Source organism: Narcine bancroftii, chromosome 6 (assembly GCF_036971445.1).
Source record: "Narcine bancroftii isolate sNarBan1 chromosome 6, sNarBan1.hap1, whole genome shotgun sequence".
NCBI lineage: Eukaryota > Metazoa > Chordata > Chondrichthyes > Torpediniformes > Narcinidae > Narcine > Narcine bancroftii.
The window spans coordinates 183,968,096-183,988,336 of record NC_091474.1 but is presented as its reverse complement, the minus strand read 5'-3'; the positions used below and the strand labels follow the sequence as shown (position 1 = coordinate 183,988,336).

At 40.8% G+C, this 20,241-nt stretch overlaps 1 protein-coding gene and 1 long non-coding RNA gene across 5 annotated transcripts in view; one reads left to right on the top strand and one right to left on the bottom strand.

Annotated features, from left to right (window-relative positions):
- The window catches only part of rnf217 (ring finger protein 217), a 149,270-nt gene extending 130,932 nt beyond the window's left edge, over positions 1–18,338 (bottom strand). Inside the window, exon 1 of one of the 4 annotated variants that reach the window (XR_011340606.1) lies at positions 16,701–18,334. Coding sequence is in view for 3 of the 4 variants with exons in the window: in XM_069886904.1 (XP_069743005.1) it covers positions 16,701–17,453 (753 nt within the window). In the remaining variant the exon portion in view is untranslated. Of the gene's footprint in view, positions 1–16,700 lie in introns of all 4 variants that reach the window. The other 3 variants (XM_069886904.1, XM_069886906.1, XM_069886903.1) reach the window with 3 other exon arrangements.
- The window catches only part of LOC138736832 (uncharacterized), a 37,117-nt gene continuing 34,027 nt past the window's right edge, over positions 17,152–20,241 (top strand). Inside the window, exon 1 of the long non-coding RNA XR_011340611.1 lies at positions 17,152–19,766. This is a non-coding gene — a long non-coding RNA (uncharacterized lncRNA). The remainder of the gene's footprint in view (positions 19,767–20,241) is intronic.

The following is a 20,241-nucleotide window of genomic DNA, read 5'->3' as shown; positions in this document are numbered from 1 at the left end:
TAGAAAAATTGGGGGATCTCATTGAAACATTTTGAATGTTGTAAGGCATGGACAGAAGAGATGTAGAAAGGTTGTTTCCCCACGGTGGGAGAATCTGGGAAAAGAGGGCACAACTTCAGAATTGAAGGGTGCCTACATATAACAGAGATGCAGAAGAATTTCTTTAGCCAGAGAGTGGAAAATCTGTAGAATTTGTTGCCAATAGGCAATTGTGGAGGCCAGGTCATTGGGTGTCTTTAAGGCAGAGATTGATAGGTTCTTGATTAGCCAAGGCATGAAATGTTATGGGAAGAAGGCTAGGCAGTGGGACTGAATGGGAAAATGGATCACCTCATTAAAGGGGAACTAGATGGGCTGAATAACCTATTTCTGCTACTATTTCTTAAGGTCTTATAGTTTTGTCTTTTTAATCTGGTGTGTTGTTATGGTTTTATGTGCTTTATGTATCTGGGAATCTGCAGCAAATAAGACTTTCATTACATCTGTATATCTTTGGCTTGGCTTCGCGGACGAAGATTTATGGAGGGGGTAAATGTCCACGTCAGCTGCAGTATATTGTACTTATGTATATGACAATAAACTTAAATACCAATGCAATAGTGTTCATTGATCACTCAAACTCTGCTCCCTAACTATCTACTCCATCCACCCCTGGGAATTTTCAAGATGCTATATCAGATTTATTGAAATTTTGGTGTTACACCTCACCAAAAGCTAATGTTCAGATTATTACTGAGACTCGAACAACTTCCATAATATTGTAAGACTTTGCCACAACTTCAGCGGTAACCTTATCTAACATCTTTCTCAATTCATGATCCAATATTTCAGTCCTCTTCTATGTCGACACATCATCCTCCAACACTTCTGCCAACTTCAATGTGATCCTAACATGAGCCACATCTTCCCCTCCCCACCCTATCCACCTTTTACATGTATTACCTCTCTGCTCTTCCCTTTGCACCTATTCATCCATCCCCTTCGGCAGTTCCAGGTGTAGTCTCAGAAAGTGTAAAATGTGTCACAGCATCTCCCCTCTCAACTGGAACCAGGGCCACAAACAAACCTTAGAAGTGACTCAGTTTCACAAGCATCTTAAATTTTAAATTTAGACATGCAGCACTGTAACAGGCCAATTCAGCCCCACAAGTCCATGCTGCCCAATTTACACCCCATCAGCCTACACCCTGGTACGTTTTTGAAGGGTGGAAAGAAACCAGAGCAGACACGGGGATCTTGTCCAACCTAATCCATTATATTTGGTGCACCCACCTCTACATCATTGCCAAGCACCTGTTCTCTGAGAGTCCACACCAGAACTCCAGGTTTCCAGCCATTTTAATCCCCCCATCCATTTCCACGCCAACGGGTATGTCCATGGTCTCATCTGTTACCAGGGTGAGGTCAAGGTAAACTCAAGGAACAACACATTTCATTAGGACAGTCTTGAACTCACCAATATGAACATTGATTTTGTTCCTCCCCAGTTTCAGATAACACTCATCTCTATCTGGTCCCATTATTCCCATCTTTTCTTCTCCTACTGCCATTCTCACTTTTTTATCTATCCAATTTTTTCACCCCACCCGCCTCTACAATGGTCTCTTTCCTTCCTTCCCATTTCTCCCACATTCTTCTGACCAATACCCCATCATCTCTTAGCCCCTCCTGGATTCCTTTTTTATATATTTGATATTTCCCTTTCCAACTTTAGTCAAGGTAAAAGGTCCACATGCAAAACATCAACTGAATAATTATCTTCATGAATTCTGACTGATGCACTGAGTCCCTCCATTTACTCCATATTCCAGCATCTATTGTCTTGTGTTTCTCATCCTCTTTCAATTTTCTGTAAACTCAAGGTTACCTTTGATCCATTGCACATGCCCTCTTCTTCCATCACCTCATCTTAGTATTTAAATATTTAGTGTTTAAATATTCATCATCTTACAAATGCTGGTCCCTTGCCTGTTCGAGACCAGAATTAACCTGTCAAAGCATTATTATTTTTCTCTCAATCTGTTTATCTCACTATTTTTCTTTCCTCCTTAAACACTGCTTAGTCATCTACCCAGAAACCTACTCAAATGGCTTGGCATCAATTTTGTTTGAAAACATTCCTTGGATCATTTTGTGATATTAAGAGATGTTGGTGAATTTTATGGGCAAGAAAAGTTAACAAGATAGAAAAAGTATCCTTAGATTAATAATAATTATGAAGCAAAATATATTGCAGAGCTTTTTAAAAAACCAAGTGAAAAAGGATTAATTTCAGGAAAAGGTCTCATTTAATGATATGTCATTCTATAACCTGCTTTGGATCATATTTCACTTCAGAAATTAAATAAAGCTGAAACTATGACCTGGATCATACTGGACTGAGCTCTGCTGTCTGTAGGCTCCACATGCCTGCATTTATCTGGGCCAGTTGCAGATGCTAATTGGGCATACTGAATTACATGGAAGGCATTAAAGAAGAGAGTTTCACTGCCAAACATGCCTGATTGGTGATAGAAAGCTTGGAGAGTGGAATTCTGCAGCTACAAAATCTGCATGGCATTTTAATCGCTTTTAAATAGAGGGCATGGCACAACTTTAACTATAAGAAGAATATGATCACACTGTAGACAGTGCAAAGGTGATGTACCAGGATGTTACTTGGGAGGGGTGTTTCAATTGAGAGAGACCAGTCTGCTGGGTTTGTTTTCCTTGGAGCAAAAGAGGCTGAGAGGAACCCGATAAGAGTTCTACAGAATTATGAAAGGCAGACATATGGGGAATCTACTGAATGTGAGATATCAAAGATCAGAGAGAATAGGTTTGGTGGGTGATCATTCTTATTTCTGACAAGCTGTAATTAATTCAGCTACCTGATTTAACTACCTGGTCACATTTCATGAAATTTCCCTCCACAGCTTTGAAACATGTTACTGATCCTGTATTCTCAAGTTGTGCTGTAAAACCAAATTTTCAAACTGTTCTTTTGTGTCCTCTCAGTTCTATTAGTTAGTCATATTCCCTAAAGCATTGCTTTTCCACGCAAGAGATCTTATTTCACAAAATCCCAAATGAATTGTCTCTGTTTTCCACCAATTTTCACCTGCTGAAGATGTTCATCACTTTCTTGGTGATCTATCAGCCTTTCTCTATTTCATCTGACAGCCAGTGTTATCAGACAACAATGTGCTTTTTCTTGCTACATACATACACATTTTCCAGCAGGGTAGGAGCCCAGTGGAAAACTGTTCAGAGAGCATGGTCAACCAATGCTCCCCTCTATCAAATATGCAGCCTCTGTTGCGAAGTTAACCAATGCAATTAGTTTAAACACACACTAACTTATTGAGCCATTGGATAAAAAAAACTGACCAAATAATTGATTTTTAAAAAGCCTTGTCTGTTTAGAACGTTATTGTGTAATAAATGATCCAAATGCTGCCAAAGTTTTACAAAGGAAGCAGAACCTATATATTAGGTTGCCAGTTTTCACTGTTTCTCATCTAGCTTTGCAAAATATTAGTGTGTTCTTAATCAGGTCTTAAATTTCCTGAGTAACTGAACTTCCAGATTAATCTCCCATTGAATTTCTGAAGACAAATTTAGTTTATAGTACTCCCTATACATGGAAGTACGGAAAATAGTTTGTAACATTGAATCTTATCATTTTAGCTTGTGCATTATTGTTTAAGATTTTAAAACATGTTTCATCTTACACATTTTAATTAATTTTCTTCCCTTTCTTCTTTTTCCTCTCTATTAATACAATCTATTTATTTTCCCATACCTGACTTGACAGTGAAATTTCTCCTACAAATTTCTCCTGCTTATTTCTCAAATTGTTTAAAACCTTTGAAGGCCCCATGGTTCACTAAATCTCATACATCCAGTTATCTTTGCTGTGTCACTTCAGCTGGCACACCAACAATGTGGGAAAATAAGTTAGGCTCATTGTGGTGAACAAATTGGCGATGTCATGTTGAAGTTGTTTAAGACATTGGTGAGGCAACATTTGGAATATTGTGTGCAGTTCTGCTTGCCTAACTACAGGAATTATGCCAATAAGATTGAAAGAGTCCAGAGAAGATTTACCAGGATGATGCTGGGACTTCAGGAGTTGAGTTACAGGGAAAGAAGAATGAGGGGAAATTTGATAGAGGTTTACAAGATTATCAGGATTTATTGTCATGAACAAGTCATGAAATTTGGTGTTTTGCGGCAGCAGGATCTTAGTGCAAATGTTCATATTATGACAATCTTATGACAATACCTGGAGTATTGTGTGCAGTTTTGGTCGCCTTATCTGAGGAAGGATGTTCTTGCAATGGAGGGAGTGTAAAGGCGATTCATCAGGCTGATACCTGGAATGGCAAAAATAACTTGAGGAAAGAATGTGCAATTTGGGATTGTATTCGCTGGAGTTTAGAAGATTGAGAGGGGATCTCATAGAGACATATAAAATTCTGGCAGGACTGGACAGAATGGATGTGGAAGGGATGTTTCCAATGGTGGGGGAGTCCAGAACCCGGGGCCATGGTTCGAGAATAGGCAAACCATTTAGAACCGAGATGACGAGGAATTTCTTTACCCAGAGGGTGGTGAATCTGTGGAATTCATTGCCACAGAGAGCAGTAGAGGCAGGTTCATTGAATATACTTAAGAGGGAATTAGATATATTTCTTCAGTATAAGGGAATTAGGGGTTACGGAGAGAAGGCGGGGATGGGGTACTGAACTTTAAGATCAGCCATTGAATGGCGGAGCAGGCTCGAAGGGCTGAATGACCTACTCCTGCTCCTATCTTCTATGTTTCTATGTTTACTATAAAAAAATTAAAATAATAGTACATGAAAAGTAAGGCGGTGTCTATGGATCATTAATTATTCAGAAACCTGATGGCAGTGAGGAAGAAGCTGTCCTTGTGCCGATGAGTGCTCATCTTTAGACTCCTGTACCTTTTCCCTGATGGTAGCAGAGTGAAGAGGGCATGACCTGGGTGGCGGCATGGCCTGTTCTTTGAGGATAGAAGCTGCTTAAGACACGACCTCATGTAGATGTCTTCGATGGAATGAAGCCTGGTGCCTGTGATATTGTAGGCTGTGTTAATTCTTGTCCTGAGAGTTGGCGCCTCCATATCAGGCATGATGCAACCAGCCAGAATGCTCTCCACAGTACATCTGTAGAAGTTTGCAAGTCTTTGGTGACAGACCGAATCTCCTCAGACACCTCACAAAATATAGCCGCTGGCGAGCCTTCTTTGTAATTGCATCAATGTAGAGGCTCTGGGACAGATCCTGAGAGATGTTGACACTCTGGAAGTTGAAGTTCTTGACCCTCTCCACTTCAGAGCCCTTGATGAGGACTGGGTTCCCCTGACTTTCTCCTGAAGTCCACAATCATCTCCTTGGTTTTGCTGACAATAAACTCAAGGTTGTTGTCATTACACTATTCAACGAGCTGATCCATCTCCCTCTGTATGCTTCCTCATTGACATTTGTGATTTTGCTGATGAATGTGGTGTCATTGGCACTGAAAGTGAGTCTGGCCACACAGTAATGGGTGTATAATGAGTAGAGCAGTAGGCTCAGCACAGATCCTTGGGAGCACCTGTGTTGTTAATCACTGAAGACACAATGTTTCCAATTCATACTGGCTGTGGTCTTCCAATGCGATAGTCAAGGATCCAGTTACAGAGCAGGGGTACAAGAGGCTTAGAGTTTGTAGGTTCTTGACCAGCACTGAGGGAATAATGGTACTAAAGGCAGAGCTGTAGTCGATGAAGAGCAGCCATATGTATGAATTGCTGTTTTCGAGGTGATCCAGAGCTAAGTGGAGAGCCAGCAATATTGTATCTGCTGTGGAGCGATTGTGATGAAAGGCGAATTGCAGTGGGTCCAGATCTTTGCTTAGGTACATGTTAATTCTGGCCAAGACCAACCTCTCAAAGCCTGAGAGGAATAGACAGAGTGATGCGAATAGGCTTCTTCCACTTAGATGGGGGAGGGGGGGTGGGGAGATAAATACGAGAGGTCATAGTTTTAAGCTGAAAGGGGAAAGGTATAGGGGGAACATTAGGGGAAAGTGCTTCACTCAGAGACTGGTGAGAGTGTAGAATGAGCTGCCGTCTGATGTGGTGAAAGCAGACTATCTTGTGTTTTAAGAATAAATTGGATAGATACATGGATGAGAGAGGTCTAGTGGGTTATGGAATGGGAGCAGGTCAGTGGGTCTTGTAAAATGATGGTCGCCACAGACAGGAATGACCGAATGGCCTGTCTTTTTTCCTGTGATGTAGCTTTCTATGGTTCTAATATTGCCAGTATATATACAAGGTGCCCTTTTCCACCATACTTTGGGTCTGTGATAGGGAACCTATCAGACTGCTCAACTATTTGGTTCATAAATTTACAGCAAGCTTCCATTCGATTCCACTCTCGGTTTGTGGGTGAGGTCAAGAGATGCTCTGCCAGTTCTGCATTCAGTCAAGATGCTTTGTATGTAGCAAACCTCTGATTAGGAACAATGCAGATGAGAATTTCATGAATGCAGTGAGAACTAGCTGCTTCAGGACAACCCAGTCCTGCAAAAGTGGGCCACAAAATAAACAGAAGCTTTATTATTCACATAATCATCATTATATGGCAATAATCTTGACTTTACTCATTTTCTTGGTGGCACACTTGTATCTTGTAACCATGTGCTTCTCGTCAGCACATTGAAGAATTTGGCTATCAATTAACATCCAAAACTTCAAGGTAATTGTGATGCACCATTGGTATAAATTGTGGAATTGAAAATGCAGTTGAGCTGTATCTCTTGCAAAGGTGATGAAATATAAATGAGATTTTCCCAACACTTGCACAAATCATGAATACCTTGAGTTGCAAGAGAGAAAAAAAAATACTGTCAGGAATAGTTTGACCTCTGTGCAAGCTAATTTCTTCCCATGCATTTAAAAGGCTTGGAACCATGTCCTAAAATTTATTTTATTGTCAAAAGAATAGATAGTTTCAAGTTCTTAGGAATAAATATTTCCACTAAGTTGACCTGGAAAAATAAGTTGACCTGACAGTCGAGAAGGCGCACCAACATCTCTATTTTTCAAGAAGACCAAGGAAGTTAATATATGTCCCTCTCGACCTTCAATAACTTCTAAAGGTGCATCACTGAAAGCGCACTAGTTGGATGCATCACAGCATAATATAGGACCTGTTCTGTTCCCAGAAGTAAATGCAGCTCAAAACATGATGCAAATTTTGCACCCTGCCATGGACTTCACCTGCTTCTCTCACTGCCAAGGAAAGGTAGCATATAAATTGAAAGGCTCATCATACTCCCAACATACGCTCTTGTCCCTCATCCCATTGGGGAGATTTAAAATTGTGAAAGCATGAATCAACAGCCTTGAAGACAGTTTATTTCCCAGAGCCTGAATTAACTCCATAATACAGTGATCACGCTGCCCTTGATTGGTGCTAATTGATATTTCTTTACATTGCAATCCCTCACTCTGTTATTCCTTTACATAGCTGTATGAACTTCCACTAAACCGTTCTCAATGTTCTACATATTTTAAGACAAATAAACAATTAACTAATTAAACAAACATGATCCTTCATCACAACCTCAAAATTTGTGTCCAACAAAAACCCTCCTAATTCTGCTTTATTTCACATGCAACACCTGATTTCTGATTATGTCTGGAGCAATTGCATATAATGCAGGACACTGCAAATGCAAAGACATGATGTGCTATCACATGGGCAGAAGATATTTCATCATTTTATATTAGGTGCAAAACCACTTCGAACATAATTTCAACTATATACCCAGGGTATACAAGCTGTGTCTAATATATTGAAATATTTTTAAAAATTCAAATAAAAAATCATTTAAAAAAATATACTGTCAGCGTGAATTTTAATGATAACTGGTAGCTTATTCAGAATAAACTGATAAAAATTTGCAGAACTAAAATATTAACTGTTTCTCTTTCTAAAGTTAGTGCTTGAAGTTGGCGCTTAAAGTTGCATTTTTGTCTTTATTTCAGATCTGCAGCATCTGCAGTTATTTTTAAATTTTTATTCAGTGAGTGTTATTCAGTCCTTTTTTCTCCCCCTGGGATTATGTTCATCTTCAGCTGTCAAAAGCCCAGGAGCAAGATGCTAGACAAATTTAAAAACCATTTGCAACATCTCACTTCAGAAAATTAGAAGTTAGGCATTACAGCTTGATGCTGACTGCTATTCTGAAGAGAGTATTGCTGTCAAGTTGGGAGGCATTTGAAGCAATTTGTTACAAATTAAAATTGAAGAGCACATGTCAAAGGCCTTTGCACACTTCATGATCAAGAAGGTTTGAGAATATGCATGCCTTTGAATATTTTGCAAAAACCAATTGGTAATTTAGTAGTTCACATCAGTTAATAATTTATTAGCTGCACTTACTTGCAAGATTTTGAGGTCATACATATTTTGTTGTCCTGAAATCTAAACTCTAAACACAGTCCTCCTCCACGAGAAACATCAGAGGCAGATAAATGATAAATCCATCCATATTCTCATAACAAAATCTTTAAGCACGTGGCTGTCATTTATACACATAATTGATTTCACTTAAACATCCAATAATTTCTAACCACAATACACTATTCATTAACTTTATATAAATAATAATTTACTCTAATCAAAACCGAGACCTTTGTTTTGCTGGTAGATTGTGTTTATTCAACAACTGGAATGTTAACAAAATGAACTTCAGTTAAATATGTTTTTGAATTTGGTTTCAAATTCAATAGCAATTTAAATTTATTTCTAGACATCTACATAAAGTGACAAGCAAATCAGTCACCGGATTACAATATAAGCAAACAGATTCCAAATTTAGGGATATAAATTGAAAAAGGAGATACAATTACTATTCATTTAGAAGCTACAATAATCAAATCATTTAATTTCAATTCACAACTGAAACCATAATTCTGGGTTATAATTATGTCATTTAATTAAAGTTTGTTTTGTGAATTCTGTACATCACTGTGAATTACACACAATTTCCAGCACAGAAACCAACTATTTGTTACAACTAATTGAACAAATTTGATGCTTCACATGGGCTCAACATATCAAATCTGAGCAATAAATATTCTTTATCCCTGATAGAAAAGTTCCCTTATTGCAACAATGCAATTTGCCCATGCTATCTTTTGGTTGTGAACTCCATTTTATTAGAAATTTTGGAGTAAATGGTTTTTTTCTTGAAATATTTTAAAGGTAATCCTGAATAATTTTTATCCTTAATTTAGAAACACACAGTTGGGAACTTCTCCATATTGTTAATACCAAATTCATCTTTTTTCACACTCTATTAGGTCATCCCCCCCAAAAAAAAACAATCCACTATGCACCAATACTGCACATGATGCACCAAACATGCTTTCATCAATATCCTATATAACTGACACTTTCACTGAAATACTAAAGATCAGTAAGACAAAGATGCCAATCTGCCTGTTTCACCAAACTTCCCACCAACAATAAATCTTTACAGTTTCCCTTCTTTCACTGGCACCCCAGTTAATTGACCTTGCAGTGTCTCGGGATAGGAAGTCATTTGGGCTGTTTCCACTGGGCCACCTTTAACCTGCTTTTCCACTGAACACAACTCATCCCAGGGGTCGGAGAGTCTACCTTTGAATGAAATGGATGGAAGTTTGTCCTTTTTCCACTGATATAATCAGCACACAGGAATCAGCTGGTGCCGGGAATATAAATATAGGAAGAAGCCGTCAATCCCTGACGTAATTTGATGTCGTTTGACGCCGGCATGCAGATTGTTTTCCTTTTCCACTTGACCTTTAATCGGTTAATTCCCCATTAATTCCTGGGACAAGGTGCCAGTAGAAAAGGGGCTACTGATGAAATTCACCATTGCTTTCAATGCACCACTACCTCCCGTGGAAAAGGGCATTTGAAAAGTAAGACAAGATATGGCACAAAATACCTCGACTTCAAGGCATCCTATAAAATCCTGAGACGAGGGCCATCAAAACAAGCATCTCAAATCACATGAAAAAACATCAATACTATCTCCACAAAATCTTCCAAATTCACTGGAAGGATAAGTGTATTTTCCCAACCCAACAACCAAATAGTTGACATCATATTGCACTTGCTGATGTTCGACAGGCCATGCTGTTTACATGCGTGTGTACATGCTCCTTGAAAAATTGCAGTTTTCCACAAAACCCTGAAAATCTTTTGTCCATTTGAGATGGCAAAAGAGATCAGAGAACCTCATGGCTAGATCACGGCAATACAGAAAGGATCTGCAAATGTGATAGAAGCTGTATACCACCTCATAAACCACATATATGATTGGCTGCCATCATCCCCATCTGTGAAACAGTGTGCATTTCCCACATTGGTATCATTATCCACCCAAGAACTCACCAAACCAACATGGAGGTATGGTACATCATCCTAATCTGAAGAGAAATAACAGGAGCATAACCTCCTGTTTCATTCAATTTACTTTGTAATAAGTGAAATATTCTTCTAGATTTTTGAATTATTTACTATACTAGCATTCCATTATTTTGTGATTCATGCTCTAGGACATGTTGATCTCTCTTTCTATCCAAGTTCTGCTATCTTTAACCCTGTGGCGGCACACATCTCTTGTAGTGAACTTCCCCCACTTGTATCGCTGCACTGGCGGGGCAGCTGCAGGAAGATGGCGCCATCGGGGCTTGCTGATTATCTCATGGCTTAGGCCACAGCTCGCACCCCAGGCAAGGTGATGATGTCTGCCACACAGGGTAGAACTCCTGTTGGCCCTAAAGGGGTGCGCGCGAAATTCAAATAAAGCAGTTCAACTGAAACCCCACCGAGTCCTGTGGAATGTTTCTGTGTGTAGCTACTGCTACATTGGTGACCCCCACAGAGCCCAGACATTTATCTGAACTCCGGCTATGGATTCGACAGTGATCAGCTCTGTGGCAGTGAAACTCCCTCCTCTCCCCCCCCACCGACTTTTTTTGGACTCATTGCAGAGGTCAGTATGGAGGATAATTAAAACTGCTGAGATCAATGAAATCTCTTCCTTCCCTCTATCAGCAATATCTACAAGGAGCAGTGATTAAAGAGGGCTCAGAGAATCCTGATGGACCCATACCATCCAGCTCTCAGTATCTTTGAGACACTACCTTCAAGGAAGTGCAGAAACATTAAAAACAGGACTGCCAGGCTGGGAAATGTCTTCTCTCAGGCCGAAAGACTGTTGAAAGATTTTGGAAACCCATAAATTATTTTGATATACATGTATTTATTTTGGATCGCCATGTTTATACTGTATGTCGTTTGTGTAGGGCATTATGTGTGTCGATACTATGGTATAGAGAAAAGCTGTTTCGTCAGGCTGAATGTTTACAATCAAATGATAATAAACTTGAACTTGAATCCAAAAATCTTTTACCAGTATATAAATAATAAGAATCAGGGTGAGACAAAGAGCAAGGTTTACTGAGCACTTTATGTCAGCGATACTCAGGAACAAGGATGATTTGCTTTCACTCAAATTTTAGGTTACCTGTTGACTGTTGAGACTAATGTGGGAACTATAGATTTTGCCACAAGTTGGAGAGAAGGGATTTGGTGGAACGGACAGATAGATAATTTGGTAGGTGATATGCTCCTTCTGTCATTTACTTTAGTCTTCAAATTTTCATTGCCATCCCAAAAGTTGCGCCACTTTGCAAGATCCAGGACATTCCCATCAATTAATCATTTTCTCCATCTTCCTAATAATCTCTTTTGTGACAGAACTCATTGGAGTGTCTGATTGAGGTATGTGAACAAATGACATGGACTGTTCAGTGATTGTGTGTAATTAGAACCTCAATGCTGGGAATGTTGGGCTGGAAGAGAACACTGATATTTGCTTGTTTATCCAAACCAATGGGCCAATCTGATCTCATTCGGGAAAATGGTACACAATACGATTTCAAGCAAAGCTGTGTCATTGTCCTAAAACTTTATTTTTCTCACTATTATGTTGAACATCACTTTCTCACAGAAGCAGAAGTAATCTACAGAACAAATGGAAAACCATTCAATTTACATCATCCATTCTAGAACCAAGCTTTCGCAAATTCAGTGATTGAACTGCATCATACAGATTGTGCTTACACGCGTGTATCTGTTGGCTTATCTGCCTGTTATCCTAATTCATTTAGTAAAGTGTACAAAAGCATCAGTCTTCTGCTCAACAATCATAAAGCAAAGGTTCTTCATAAACATGCTCCCACTGTGCACACTTCCTTCAGCAAAACAGGTCCACAGAGATCTTAGAAAACATGAATCACTTTCCACATATTGAGAACTTCCTTTCAGCAAGGATAGAAATCAATGTTAGAATTTACATCAACTAAATGTAGCACTGGCAAGGAACACATATGGTCCAAGATTACTTAAACTTATACAAAACTTATTGCCTATCAAGTAGCGATGATGCCCCCTTCGTACTTCTGAGGGTTGAACACTTACCCTTACACTAGCAAGGTATCTACTAGAGGTTTTCTGAACAAGAGGAGCTAGTAGAGCAATGGATTGACAGAAAGGAGACAATAAAAAGGCTGCTTTGCCTCCAATGTATGAGCTGCCTATCTGCTTTGCTGTGGGCAATGTGAATGGAGATAGTAGAAGGCATTGGCAATTTTCTCTAAATAGGGTGGGGGAAAAAATACAAGCACTTGTATTTAGAGTTAATTAAAAGACAGGATTGACCATACTAAACCAAATATATTTTGGGTGAAGAGAATGTAGAAGATAAAGTCTACAAGAATTTTATAAATATATTTACAATTCACCACACAAAAAGGTGGGTTAGTAAAAGTGAAGCTGATGGGAGGGCATCATATTGATAAAAATTTGGAGAGAAACGTGGGAAAAATAAACTTGCAGGACTACAAGAACAGTAGGGGAAATGGTACTCATTGCATTACCATGCAGATTCATGATATGGATTTGATGGGCCAAAGGACCTACGTTTGTGCTGCAGTGATCCCATGAGACAAACAATATTCTTTTGATAGGTTTGAAATTATATGATTATAATAAATTGGTTATCTTCAGGGTTCCAGAGAAAATCACTTTTGTTTATGAAAAGCAGATTTTTCTGACTTTGATCTTTGAGACACCCTGGAAATCAAATCGATCACGAATTATAATGAAAGGAAAAATGATAATGTAAAAAAAGGATATCATTTGTAAAATTCAAATGTAAACTCCTGTAATTATGGATAAGCTGTTTGCCTGACTCTCATATTTAAATTTATATCGCCACTTATAGTTTCCAGGACCTTAATACATCACAAGTAGACACTTGATATGATAACATGTCTGACCAAGACAGAAATGCACAATACTCCCGAGAAACAATTGCCCAATTGCCCGATCTGAATTTATTTTGTGACTCGAAGTTTCTGACACAAATAGGTAGCAGAGAATTTACCTTTGCAAATGCAAGTGCTGGAATTAATGAACCCTATGTCTTTTGCAGTTCTTCTCAACCTTTTAATATATACATCTGAGTAAATTAATTGTCTAATTCATCCAAAAATCAAAATTAATTTGTTTTCAATAAAATTAAACCTGCATAAATAATTTTGGATGAAAACATTGTTTGCCTTTATATTTCTGGTGTCTTAAACAGCATAATCCAAATTCCAATGTACTCAAAGGCACAAAGACATTGATTTAAAAAAAAATATTGCAAATTGTTTCTACTAACATTCAAAACTATAAGTGAACATCATGATTATACTCTCATTTTGAAAATAGATACACCACTCTTTGTTGACTGATGTCAGTAATAGTGTTTGTTTAAAACAAATGTAAACCAAGAAAACACACTTGCTGGTTTCACTAGTTACAATAGCACCAAAATTATTTTGCCAAAATTGTGCAAACAAAATAGGTAGTTTAAAAATAGAAAATGCAGACAAAACTTTCCTTAATTCTTTGGAACTTGCTTTTTTTTTTAATTTCAAATTATCAGCATCTGTAGTATTTATTTTGCAATAATAAATTAAGTTTTTTTAAAAATTGACACAAGTTAAAGTAATGAATTAATATAGGATTGACAGGAAGACATCATCAGGATAGAGCTGGGTAAAAAGATGGCACAATGCATGTAATCCAGAAAACTATGATGTTATGGAAGAAACCAATAGGAGGATATTGAGAAATGTTCAGGAACAGAGAGTCTTTGGAGTACTTGGTCATTAATTGATAAAAGCTACTGCACAGACAGATAAGGAAAATGGCAGGGCTTATGAAAGAAAGCCTGCCATATGTCTTTTTCACTACCTTATCTACCTGTGCAGTAGCTTTTAAACATTAATTGCAAAATACAATATATAAAATAGTTGTGCACTTTGGTACCATTCACAGTTCTGCTCAGCATGTCATAGGAAAAATATGGCAACATTGGAGAAGCTGCAGAGATTTGTAAAGTTAAAAATGTATAGATGTAAGAAATCTGAAATTAAACAAAATACTGTGAATACTTGGCTAATCAGTCAATGTATCTGGAGAGAGAATCAGAGTTAACCTTTGAAGTTGATGACATTTCATCACCATCTTTTGATAGATAGGCATGAATGTTTTCTTTGGAACAGCAGAGGGAGGAAACACAATTGAAGAACAGTTGGATAAAATAGGAAACTACTATTTTCCTTGGCCAAATGCTCAAAAGCCAAGGTCACACATTTTAAGTTACTGATTGGATTGGCGGGATTGAAGATTTTTACTTCATTCAGAATGGCAGCAGTCTGGAGCTTACTGACTGAAACATTGAAATAATAGTTGGCAATGAGCTGCAGGACTACAGACCAATTCCTGGAAAGTGAGACTAATTTTGATAGCTATAACACCACAAGTATCATAACTTTCCATTATAGTTTTAAAGGAATTTTACATTATATTAAATATCAAAGCCAATAACAATGGATTTTAATTGTGTCAAGAATGCCAATTGACTGAAGGAGTAGCCATGACACAAGATCCCTTGCATAGATTTTGAGAACTAACTACAAAAAGAAGGAAAACAAGCAGCAATGTCATGGAACCCATATATATTAGAGGAAGAGGTGCTTGGTGTCTTAAAGCAGATAAGGGTAGATAAATCTGCAGGGCCTGACAAGATATTCCCTTAGGCTTTGAGGGAGGCTAGTGGGGAAATTGCAGGGGCCCTGGCATAAATATTTAAAATATCCCTAGGCACAAGTGAGGAGCTAGAGGATTGGAGGATAGCTCATGTTGTTCAGTTCAAAAGTCACCCAGGAAATTATAAGCCGGTGAGCCTGACATCAGTAGTAGGAAAGTGTTCTAGGAGATCGGAGATACAAGTATTTGGATAGCTAGGAACTGATTATGGATAGTTAACATGGCTTTGTGAGTGGTAGGCCATGTTAAAACAATCTTATAGAGTATTTTGAGGAGGTTACCAGGAAAGTTGATGAAGAAAAGGCTATGGATGTTGTCTACATGGACTTTAGCAAGGCCTCTGACAAGGTTCCATGTGGAAAATTAGCCAGGAAATTCAGGTGCTTGGTATTCATGATGAGGTAGTAAACTGGATTGAACATTGGCTATACTGGAGATGGCAAAGAATGGTAGTGGATGATTGCTTCTCAGTCTGCAGGCCTATGACTCAGGGATCAATGCTGGGACCATAGTTGTTTGTCATCAATATCAATGATCTGGATGATAATGTCTAAATGGGATAAGCAAGTTTGCAGGTGTTGTGGGCAGCAAGGAAGGTTTTCAAAGCCTGCAGAGGGATCTGGACCAGTTGGGAAAATGGGATGAAAAATAACAGATGGAATTTAATGCAGACATGTGTGAGATGTTGCATTTTGGAAGGGCAAAACAAGATAGGATATACACTGTAAATGTTAGGGCATTGAGGGTTTTGGGGAAAAAAAATACATAAATCCCTGAAACTGACATCAGAGGTAGTAGATCAGGTAGTAAAGAGAGCTTTTGACATATAGGTCTTAATTAATCATAATACTGAGTATCAGAGTTTGGAAGTTATAGTAAAGACATTGGGGGGACCAAATTTAGAGTATTGTCTGCAGTTTTGGCCACCTAACTACAGGAAATATATCAATAAGAGTGTAGAGAAGATTTATTAGAATGGTGCATGGACTTCAGGAACTGAGTTACAGGGAAAGGTTAAACAGGTTAGGCTTTTATTCCATGGGGTGTAGAAGAATGGGGTGAGATTTGATGGAAGTGAACAAAATTATGAGCGGTATAGACAGAGTAAATTCAAGTACTCTATCTTCCCCCCCCCCCCCCCACCACCACTGAGGTTAGATGAGATATGAACCTGAGGACATGGGTTAAGGTTGAAAGAGGAAAGGTTTACAGGGAACTTTTTCCTCACATTAGTGAGTGTGGGGGATGAGCTGCCAGCTGAATGCGGGCTCAATTTTAGTACATGGATGGGAGGGCTGTAGACTGGGTGCAGGTCAGTGAGACGAGAAGGGCATGTTTTCTGTGGTTCTAATGCCTCGTGTCGTCGTCTGGATTTCAGGATTGTCCAGTATTCGGTGGATTACGGTTTCATGGACAACCTGCTCTTCAAAGAAACCTCTGAACGTCCCATTCTCGAAGTGTAATGGATGAGGATTACCTGATTGCTAAAGTACCTCTTCAAACACTCTTCGCACACAGCTTTCTTGCAACAAGGAAGTGGTTGGATGGGTTTGTCATCCAGGCAAACTCGACAGGTCAAAATAACCAACTGTTTATACTCTCCAACGTAAAGGCTTCCCAGTGAATTAATATCGATCTGTCCGGAGATGTTATAGGGCTCGGTCATTGAAAGGCGCGGAGCTCCGGGCGCCTGGGGATGCGTCTGACCTCGGAGGGCGGTCGGCGTGGAGCGGCCCGAGTCCAAAGGGTGATTGGTCTGTTCACCTCCCTCGTGCAGCGCCGAGCTCTGGCTCTTCTCCTTTTCCACGCAATACACGGTGCAGTAAACGTGCTGCGAAAGGTCCGTGGCGGGCTGCAGCTGCCCGCGCGGGGCGGCCGCCGGAGGGCACTTCTCGCCGCTGCGCTCGCTGCCGGGCGGCGGGCAGGAGCCGAGTTCGGGCTCGCGCGGGGGGGGCGCTGGCCAAGGCTCGAGCCGGCCGCCTCGCTCGGCGCGGTTCTGGTCAGCGAGCGGGCGGCAAGGCTCGAGCCCGCCGGCGCGCTCCTCGTGGCCGGCGGCCGGAGGGCAGGACCCAAGTCCGGCGGGGGCGAGCCGGGTGCAATGCTCCCCGACATCGGGGCTTCCCATTCGATGGACTGGACCGTCCGTGGCCGGGCCGCTCTCGGCCGCGGCTTCCTCCTCGCTGCCCCCATCTCTTACCCTTTCGTCTTCCATCCCTGACTCTAATCCCATCGGCACAGCTCGAAACAAACTGAGTCCTGCATCTGCTTCCGGGTCCCACTCCCCCCTTTTCTCACGATCGCCACTGCAAACATTCACCCGTTCACTTTTTATCCCCCGGGAGGAAGGCCCGGGAATCGAGCCCTTTGAACAGCAAGACTTTTCCTCTTCCCGGCATATTCATGCTTCGAACACGCTCGAATTCCGACGTGCAAAGGTCCGATTCGGCACCGTCTCACGCACCCGGAGCTCCCCTGGAATCACGATGTGTCCTCGATCCAGACTTTCACAATAAAGTCGGTTCGATTCAGCGGGTCGGGCTCGCCGTAATTATCCTGATAAATGGGCAAATCTTCCTGCCCGTAAATATTCGAAAGAACCAGGTCTTCCGATCACCAGTGAAGTCAATGAGTTACTGGACAATTGGTTGCTCGACCGGTCAAAAAGTCTTGTGGACGACACGAGCATTTTGCAGATGCATTGGAAAAGGAAACTGATGTGTTCCCCAACGAATACGGAAATGATGACCATGTGCCGAAAGTGAAGCCGGAGTGGCCTCTCCAGGTCGCAAGCCAGGGCAGAGTTGATCTGAAGATCTGTATGTTCTCCATGCAATGGGACCCCCTCTCTCTCTCCACTGATGACAGGTCCAAAGGAACGACGAAAGTCGATACAGTTTGGTGCCAGGAGTTGCCGTGCCGGTGCTCGGGACTTCGACTCTGGACTTTTCCCCTCGGGGTTTACTCCCAAAGACTTTCCTGGGAGCAGGTATAGCACAAGGCGGCAGAGGTTGGAAATCAGTTTTCCCTCTCCTGGGTTGACAAGTCCCACCCGCCCAGAGCAACTGGTTTCAAGGCGCCTTTGCCCCTTCTCCTGTCAGTGAGAACAGCTCCACCCAGCAGGCATAGGAACTACGCAACCCGTGAAGCCCAGTTGTTGGACTTGGTTGCCAGAAGCTGATTGAGAAGCACACCATGAAGAGCATTTGAGTGGCAAGGAGAGCTCGTCCCCACTACCACCCTTCTGCTATGACCTTTAGAGCCAGAACATCGGGTAATAATATTGATAAACATAATGAGAATTATTAGTTAAATCTTCGGAGCTATCTCATTCTAAAAGGTTCTTGACGTGAAGAGACAAGATACATGGAGAGCAAATTTTACCAAGCCCAGGAGGTTTTCCATTCAGCAGACCACATCTCGATAATTATTGCAAAAATGACCTGCTGATAAAGACATCATAGAACAATTTCCAAAGTGATAAGATGAGCACTTTGTCGACAGCCTGAACTATATACCTTTCTCTTACTCGAATGGACTGGTATCCATGCCCTGACTCTTATTCAGACATATGATTTTCCATGGCCCCTTCAAATCACTCATACTAACTAATGTTTTTCTCTGCCTTCTTTCAATGATGTGTCATTTGCTCACTGAATAGCAATGGATTATCAATCTGAAGTTTACCATTTGCTTCAAAAGGGCATCAATCATACTGGTGCCCATAAAGAGCTGAGTTAGCTACCTCAATGAATATCACCCAGTGGCACTCACATCGATTGCAATGAAATGTTTTGAGAAGTTGGTCATGCCCAGAATTAACTCATACCCGAGTAAAGGTCTGGATACGTAATATAGGTGGCATTGTTGGCAGGCTGACCAGGGATCTGATGCCTTCACAAAGGCAAACGTTAGCAGTTTGTGGTCAGTAAAAACTGTGAAGTCCCTGCCTTCCAAAAAATAGTGGAAGTGTCCGGCCACTAGGTACAGTGCCAGCAGTTCCCTATCAAATGTGCTGTATTTCATTTCCAGAGGTTGGAGGAGCCTACTAAAAGATGCTAGAGGTTTCTATTGTTCATTGGTGCACTGTTCCAAGACCCCGCCTGCTGCCACGTCAGATACATCTATCGTCAAGGCGGTTGCCTTCGCTGGGGTATCTTTGGTCTGCTGGATTGCTACTGTTGTCTCCTTTGTCCACTTGAGTTCTTTGACATCACTGGACACGGAGTCGAAGAGGGGTTTCATAATATGAGCTGCAGAAAGTAGAAAGCAACGATAGAAATTGAACATCCCCACAATTTTCTGGAGTCCTTTGATCATAACAGGCCTTGAGAATTTGAGGATAGCTTCCACTTTGCTAGGCAATGGAACAACACCCTGGCTGTTGATCTGATGTCCCAAGAACTCCATAGAGGACTGCTCAAATTTGCACTTGGCAGGATTCACAGTTAGCCTGAACTCCTGTAGGTGGCAGCAGAGTAAATGCAGATGCTGCAGGTGCTCTTTGTGGGAGTGGCTGGTGACCAGTACATGAAGTATACAAAAAGTAAGTCCATACTATGCTCCACTGCATCCATTAGTTGCTGGAATGTTTATGCAGCATTTTTGAGCCCAAAAGTCGTTCTCAAAAATTTGAAGAGTCCAAATGGTGTTATGATGGCGGTTTTGGGCACATCCTCTGGGTTTACAGGTATTTGGTGGTACCCACACACCAAGTCAATTTTAGAAAATATCCTGGCCCCATGAAGATCAGCTGTAAAGTCCTATATATGGGCCACAGGGTAGTGGTCTGCAATGGTAGCGTTGTTGAGATGCTGGTGATCCCTGCAAGGTCTCCAGCCTCAGGTGGCTTTGGGCACCATATGTAGTGGGGAAGCCCATGGGCTATGAGACCTGTATATGATGCTAAATTCCTCCATTTTGTGGAACTCTTGTTTTGCAAGCCGCAGCTTGTCGGGCGACAGGTGTTGGGCTTGGGCGATATGTGACGCCATGTTTGGGTATGGCAGCGGAGAACTCGG